Raw genomic sequence first — 8,108 nt, 5'->3', positions numbered from 1 at the left:
GATTTGATTCCCTTGCACCCACACAAAATCAAGGAACAATTCCTGAGGGAATATCACTCTTAAAAGGTTTGCCTTTATTTTTCCATTCAAAATAAAAAACTGGGAATGTCAGTAATTCCAGTGGAGGGGTTTTCTTAACATCCTAATTCAATTTGCTGGAAGAAACCAAGCAAGGCAGGGCTGAGATTTCCAGGGAATTCAGTTCAGGTTTATTTTTCCAGATATTTTTTTTGTGTTTTTTTCCTATTTCCCAACCCCATTTTTTCCTGCCAGCCAACAGCTCAACCTCTGCATTCCCACCTGGAAACTGGAAGGAATTTTAGCCACATTGATTGTTTTTAATCAATTATTGGAATTTTTTTTTATGGTTTTGAACTGTGTCCAGCAGTATTGAAACCTTGGCTGTGCTGGTTAATCCTGACCCTCCCTCAGAATAATTTTATTCAACCCTTTTAAAAATTAAATTTGGTATTAAAATTCAAGTTGTTTGGGCCTTAAATATTTGGATTGAGTGCATTTCTGACCAATGAGAATCCCAGTATGAGAAATATGAATTATTTTTCTCCTGGAGCTGATCCAGGTGTCTCCCCAAATTTCTTCCCTCAGCCTCTTCCAAAATAACAAAGAATAAATAGATTATTTTCAAAATTCAGTTTTCATCCACACAAACTCCAGGTGTTCACCTATCAGATATCACCATTTTTTAGGAAAAAAAGAAAACCACCCCAAAAACCCAGGTAAGAGTGACCCAATGTAGTAGTGTAAATAGTTTATTTGATTTTATGGCAGGAACAGACCAGGAAAGGAACGTGAACTGCTTTAGAAAACATTTCTAATCTTGCTAAGCAGCAGATCTATGACTAGAAAAATATTAAAGAGAACATGCCAGCTTGGCTTTCATTTTGGGCTTTTGTTAGAAAAATACCTTTGAGCTGAAGAAAATGAGATTTAGTGCTTATACCCCGACAAGTGCTGGAATTTGAAATTCAAATTACCCAATTTGCTTTGATGCAAACACTCATTCCAACAGTGGCATGTTCTCTTTAGCAGGTCAAGTACACAGTGCTGTAAATGCAAAAACTTGGCAGTTTTTCAAGGAAAAATTCCTGGAAATTGGTCAACGTGTAACTCTGAGTCCCAAACTGTCCTTTTAGTTAAATATAAAAACAAAAACTATAAGTTAAAATAACATTCAGATTGTATAGCACAGGCTTGATGCATTTATTTCCTTTTAAACAATATTTACAATATTACCCAGAGGCTAAGGGAGGGGAGAGTGTAAAAACCATAAAAAACTGCACCAATTTTGTAGCAAAATATCTGTACATTTAAAAACAGATTATCATATAACTACACATTATCCATGGGGGAAAAAAACAAAAAAACAAACAAAAACAAAAACCAGGGACCTTCACCAGTGGTTCAGGGGAGCACAATGGAAAAAAAGGGCAAAGAAAATCAGTGGTTAAATACTATACAAGAAATTTTACAATTAACAGAGATGAGCCCAGGCAGGGAAGCTGGAAGCAAAACGGGATTTGGGAAGGAGAAATTTCTCAGTGCAGCTGCTGCCAGCTCCTGGAAGGGGCAGTGGGATCCATGTGGATCCTGCTCCAGGCACAGGAGGGGAGCAGGGCCCTGGAATTTGGGAGAGCCCCAAACCTGCTGGGATCCCAGCAGGATGGGATGGAGTGAGGGAATCCCCCTGCCCAGGAGCTGGGCTGCAGCACCCTCAGAGCCTGGTGCTGATTGCTGGCTGTTAATTCTTAGTGCTAATTAATAAATAGGCTGTTATCCCAACGCTGCCCATGGAGTTTACATCCCAGAGCTCCTGTGGGCCCAAATCCCATCCAGGGGCTGCGATGAGAGGGCTGGGCTGCTCCTCCTTGGGATTGTTTTAATTCCATGTCCAGAGAGCCCTTCAATGTCTTTGTTTGTAGTGTTAATTAAAAAAGAGCTGTTAAGTGCAGCTGAAGGCACCGAGGCCCAGCACTGAAAGCCAAGCACATCCCAGTATTCCCAGTATTCCCAGTTTCCAACCAGTCAGCCCCACAGGCCCCCTAACTCTCAGCAACCCAACCCCTCCCAAACCAACCCCTATTTTACATTTTGGTTACAAATCCTGCAGGGAGCCTCGGCGGCCAGACAGGAACCCCCAGCCCGGGGCCGCGGGGCCGCGGGAGCTTCCATTGAGGCACTTGGGGAGCGGGGCCGGGAGCGGGGCCTGGAGCAGCCCAGAGAACAGAACCCAGAGCCTGAAGCAAACAGCAGCCCAGAGCCTGGAGCACAGAGCCCAAAACTCAGAGCACAGAACCCAGAGCCCAGAGCATGGAGCACGGAGCCCGGAGCAGCCCACAGCCCAGAGCTCATGGCCTGGGTGAGGGAGAGGAGCCCCAGGAGCCCAGGGAACAGCTCAGAGCAGTGTGTGGGGTGAGGAGCCCAGGTTGGGGTGAGGAGCCCCGGGAACAGCTCAGACCGGGATGGGGAAAGGAGTGAGGGGCCCAGGCTCCTCCTGAGGGCTCCATGAGCAGAGTGAGGAGCCCAGGCAGCTCCTGAGGGCTCCTGGAGGGGTTGTGGAGCCCAGGCTTATCCTGGAGAGCTCCTTGGGTGGGTGTGAGGGCTCCTGGAGGGGGAGAGAGGCCCAGGCAGCTCCTGAGGGCTCCACGGGTGGAGTGAGGAGCCCAGGCTGGGATGAGGAGCCCAGGCAGCTGCTCCTGGAGGGTTCCTTGGGGGATTGTGGAGCCCAGGCTGCTCCTGAGGGCTCCTTGGGCAGGGTGAGGGGCCCAGGCTGCTCCTGGAAGGTTCCTCAGAGGATTGAAAAGCCCAGGCTGCTCCTGAGAGCTCCTTGGGCAGTGTGAGAAGCCCAGGCCGCTCCTGGAGGGTTCCTGGAGGGTTCCTGGAGGGGCTGTGGAGCCCAGGCTGCTCCTGAGGGCTCCACGAGCAGGGTATGGAGCCCAGGCTGCTCCTGGAAGATTCCTGGAGGGTTCCTGGAGAGGCTGTGGAGCCCAGGCTGCTCCTGGAAGATTCCTGGAGGGGCTGTGGAGCCCAGGCTGCCCCTGGAGGGTTCCTGGAGGGTTCCTGGTGGATTCCTCGGGGGCTGTGGAGCCCAGGCCGCTCCCCAGGGCTCACATGGCCAGCTCGGCGCCGTTGGAGCGCAGCCCGTGCTCGTCGAAGCGGCGGCGCACGCTCCTCCTCAGCGCGTCGGCGCGGCGGTACGGCTGGTTCCGGAGATCTGCGGGGAGCCAGCGGGGTCAGCACGGACACACGGACACAGGGACACACAGCACAGCAGCACAGACAGCCACAGGCCCGCTGGAAGCCAATCAAAGCAGCTTGTGGAGCGCGGGAGGGGAGGGGATGGACGGAAGGACGGACGTGCCCAACTACAGCCCCAGCGGCAGGGTAATACTGGTGGGATCACGGGGATGGAGCTGGGGGATCAGGGATGCTGCTGGGGGATCCCCACAGCCCTTTTAGCATGGATCCAAGGCATTGTTCAGGTTGGCAAGGACCTCTGAGAGCTAAAAGAGAGGTGCGCTCTGAGGTGTTCCCACATCCCTGAAAACACCAGAGCTGGAGGATGCTCCTCACTGGTGGCAGCTGTGGGTTCAGCCACACCTGGGAGGATTTAAGATCCCCACATTCCATTTAGATTTAGGATTCATGGGATTGTTCAGGTTGGTAAGGACCTCCTAGATCTAAAGAGAGGTGGGCTCTGAGGTGTTCCCACATCCCTGAAAACACCAGAGCTGGAGGATGCTCCTCACTGGTGGGAGATGTGGGTTCAGCCACACCTGGGAGGATTTAAGATCCCCACATCCCATTTAGATTTAGGATACCCCCATCCCATTCAGATTTAGGATTTATGCAATTTTTCAGGTTGGCAAGGACCTCTGAGATCTACAGAGGTGCCCTGGGAAGAGCAGCTGGCACTAGGTTGGATTGTTGGATTTTCCAGCTGCTCTTCGTGGCTGCAGTGATTGTTCATCAATCAGCCCAAGGAGAGGAGAGCTGGGGAGGGAACACTGAGCATGGGATGGGATGGATGGAAAAGGGAGAAAGCTGATGGATGGGATGATGGAATGGGACATTCCAGGTGTCACATGTGCTGTCACCTGTGCACCTACAGCAGAACAAGCCCTGAGACAATTCCAGTTCAAATCTTGGTCTCCTGGCCAACAAATCTGTGCTGGACTGAGCAAATCCCTCAGATTTCCTGGATAACTCATGGTGGGAGCTACACAGAACTCCCAAACCTCAACACACCTGGAGTTGGAGACTGCACCTCATGCAGAACCCAACTGGGGACAAAACTGGGGACACCTGGGGCCAACAACCCAACTATTTTGGGCTGGGCTTGAGGAGAAATGGCCAAAATGGAGTGTGAGTGGTCACTGACCAACAGCACCTGGGGACAGGACTGTTTGGGGCTCAATTTGAGGAGAAGTGGCCAAACAAAGATGATGGGCACCAGCCAACATCCTGTGGATCCCAGAGGTGAAAATCAAGGCTCTGGGTCTCAAGTGGCCTCGAGGGTCTCACCAGTATTAGCTCAGCCACATCTACCACCAGCTGCCTGGCACAGAGAGAGAGGAGGAAGCCAAGTAAAAAGTGATGCTTGCCAGCTCTGGGAATCCTCCACCACGGCTGTGCTAGAAGAAATCCTTACCCTCGAGTGAACATTGGGAAATTTAGTGATATTATTCTTCTTTAGGGCTAAACAGAAAAAAAAATAACAAACAAAAAACAACAAACAGAAAAAAAAAACAAAACACAAAAAAAAAAATGATGGTTAAGTAAAAAAATGGGATGGAGAATGAAGAGCAAAAGTCAGTGTTCAAACCTCCCGGGCTGAAAGCACAGAGCAAGAGGGGTTAGAGGGCAGGAGGGGCAGGAGGACACTCCCTGCCCCAATTCCAAGCTGCTTTGAAGGCTGGCTCCAGGAAGAGAAGACAGAGAGAACCCAGAAGGGCAAAGAACCATGGAGTGGGTTAGTCTGTGGATTTATTGATGGAATTCCACAGGGAAGGGTGGAGGAGCACTGCTGGCTCCTCAGGCTGAGCACAGCAGCGTCCAGGGCCATGCTGGGTTAGGGACACCACGGTGGCAATGGCTCAGTTCCGTGTCAGCTGTGCCTCAGCACCATTCCAGGGGCTGTGCCCTGCACTCCCAGGGTGCCCAGCCCTGCTCCCCACCCCTGCTCAGTGAGAATTCCTGGTGCCATCAGATAAAGCTGGCGTGGAACTGACACGGAACAGAAGAGTTAGATGTGGATGAACAAGGAGAGATCTCAGCTGAACATGCAGGAGCTGGTTAGGAGCCCCAGAGCACCCATGGGGGACACTCCCCAGGCAGAAACCACCCCAAGGTCCATGCAGCCCCCAGCCCACCGGGAGGTGCCACATGCAGGGCCCCTCAGGTGACATCGAGCCAGGGGGGCTGTCACTGCTGGGGCTGCAGGAGCTCAGCCCAGTGAGCCCCAGAGAGCCCCAGAGGGATGGGATCAGTGGATGGGATGGGATCAGTGGGATGGGATGGGATGGGATCCATGGCACGGACAGGACATGCAACACAGGGGACACCACTAGGACGTCAGGACACCACTACACACTGAACAGTCACAGACTCCTGGCTCAGATCCACACAAACAAAGTGGCCAAAAGCCTACAGCGACCTTCCTGCTTTCTAAGAGCGCCAGGTGTGAGAGAGGGAGGGTTTAGGAATGGAATTCCTCGGGGACAACGGGGTCGCAGAAGAAGCGAGAGCCGCGCTTGGCGCTGCGGGCGGTGAACGGCACCGTCTTGAGCACTGCATGGGAACAACAACAGCCACACACACAGCGTCAGCTCTGCCCAGCAGGGACAGCCCTGGGCTCCACGGGGACAGGGACACTGCCCAGGGACAGCCCTGGGCTCCATGGGGACAGGGACACTGCCCAGGGACAGCCCTGGGCTCCACGGGGACACTGCCCAGCAGGGACAGCCCTGGGCTCCATGGGGACAGGGACACTGCCCAGCAGGGACAGCCCTGGGCTCCATGGGGACAGGGACACTGCCCAGGGACAGCCCTGGCCTCCATGGGGACACTGCCCAGCAGGGACAGCCCTGGGCTCCATGGGGACACTGCCCAGCAGGGACAGCCCTGGGCTCCATGGGGACAGGGACACTGCCCAAGACAGCCCTGGGCTCCATGGGGACACTGCCCAGCAGGGACAGCCCTGGGCTCCACGGGGACAGGGACACTGCCCAGGGACAGCCCTGGGCTCCACGGGGACAGGGACACTGCCCAGGGACAGCCCTGGGCTCCACGGGGACAGGGACACTGCCCAGGGACAGCCCTGGGCTCCCACAGGGACACTGCCCAGCAGGGACAGCCCTGGGCTCCATGGGGACAGGGACACTGCCCAGGGACAGCCCTGCGCTCCACGGGGACAGGGACACTGCCCAGGGACAGCCCTGGGCTCCATGGGGTCACTGCCCAGCAGGGACAGCCCTGGCCTCCATGGGGACACTCTGCCCCTGGACAAGGGGGGTGGGAGGTGTCAGGAGGGGTTTGATCTGCTCAGAGAATCCCAGAAGAGTTTAGGGTCCCTTCCAACCCAAACTCATCTCTTCCCATGGCAGGGACACCTCTCATTGTCCCCAAATGCTCCAGCCTGGCCTGGAGCTCTCCCAGGGGATGGGGAAGTTCAGGATTTACTGGGAGAGCTCCAGGGATGAGCAGTTCAGGATTTACTGGGAGATCTCCAGGGATGGGAATTTCAGGATTTACTGGGAGATCTCCAGGGATTGGGAAGTTCAGGATTTACTGGGAGATCTCCAGGACTGGGGAAGTTCAGGATTTACTGGGAGATCTCCAGGGATGGGAATTTCAGGATTTACTGGGAGAGCTCCAGGGATTGGGAGGAAATTCAGGATTTACTGGGAGATCTCCAGGGATTGGGGGGAAATTCAGGATTTACTGGGAGATCTCCAGGGATTGGGGGGAAATTCAGGATTTACTAAGAGATCTCCAGGGATGGGAAGTTCAGGATTTACTGGGAGATCTCCAGGGATGAGCAGTTCAGGATTTACTGGGAGATCTCCAGGGATGGGAAGTTCAGGATTTACTGGGAGAGCTCCAGGACTGGGGAAGTTCAGGATTTACTGGGAGATCTCCAGGGATAAGAATTTCAGGATTCACTGGGAGATCTCCAGGGAGGTGGAGGTGACCTCAGTCCTACCTGCCCTTCCATGCCTGACCTTTCCTCCTCTGTGGCTTGAGGCCTCAGAATGAGCAAACCCAGGCACAAAGCACAGGAAATGTTTAATTGGAGCCTGGCACCCTCTCCCCTGATGTTTTTTTCCACAGGGATTGGTGTCAGCCACACAATCTGCTCCTGCCACAGAGCAGAACCATTTTTCCAATTAAACCAGCCCAGGAGGAGCTGTGGAAGCGATGCCAGGTTGGAAATTGCTGCCCTTCAAATGAGGAATCTTATCTCAGGGCCATTAACCAAGGTGAGAAGGAGTTGGGAAAGCTTCACACACAAATTCCCTGGCTTCCCTTAGTGAGGGATCAAACAGCTCCCTGCCCCTCTGCAGGAGAAACTCCTGTGGAAAACTTCCAGGAGCAGTTGGCAAAGACTTTTTTTGAGGTTTTTTTTAAGGGTTCTGTGCAAGGAAATGGAGTTTGTGAAGCTCCTGAGGTGTTAAATCATTTTCCTTCCACAGCACAGGTGAAAAACGTGTGGAACACTTCCAGTTCTGTGATCCCAGAAGCTGGAAGTGTTACAAAGGATTTAATTCCTGGGAAAGGTGCAGTTCAGGGGCTCTTTTCATCAGCAAATATTTGCACCAGGGGCTGTGTCCCTTCCCTCTGGGATCTGCAGGAAAACCTGGAGCAGTTTGGGCTCACTGGGGGTTGCCTGAAGGATTTCTGGGATCAACCTTCAAGAAAACAGAGGCTCTACATCCTCACACTGATCCCATTTGTGGGGAGCAAAAAGGGATCTGGGGCAGATCCACACAGCACAGCTGGAGCAGCTGTGGGATCAGGCACCCCCTGCCTGCTCCAAATCCCTGGGAATGTCCCCACAAGCTGGAAGAGAAGGAGCAGAACCTTCTGGA

General features: G+C 53.3%; 1 protein-coding gene across 8 annotated transcripts in view; it reads right to left on the bottom strand.

The window, feature by feature from the left end:
- Nucleotides 1–2,982: 2,982 nt before the first annotated feature.
- The window catches only part of LOC116999006 (formin-like protein 2), a 109,310-nt gene continuing 104,184 nt past the window's right edge, over nt 2,983–8,108 (bottom strand). For 4 of the 8 annotated variants that reach the window (XM_033065280.1, XM_033065283.1, XM_033065285.1 and 1 more), the window contains one exon: nt 2,983–3,232. In XM_033065280.1, coding sequence (XP_032921171.1) covers nt 3,126–3,232 — 107 coding nt within the window. In that variant the 3' untranslated portion in view covers nt 2,983–3,125. Of the gene's footprint in view, nt 3,233–3,922; nt 4,717–5,674; nt 5,809–8,108 lie in introns of those variants that run through there. The other 4 variants (XM_033065281.1, XM_033065284.1, XM_033065287.1 and 1 more) reach the window with 2 other exon arrangements.

This window comes from Catharus ustulatus, chromosome 7 (genome assembly GCF_009819885.2).
Source record: "Catharus ustulatus isolate bCatUst1 chromosome 7, bCatUst1.pri.v2, whole genome shotgun sequence".
Taxonomy (NCBI): Eukaryota; Metazoa; Chordata; class Aves; order Passeriformes; family Turdidae; genus Catharus; species Catharus ustulatus.
This window is presented reverse-complemented; position numbering and strand designations above follow the sequence as displayed.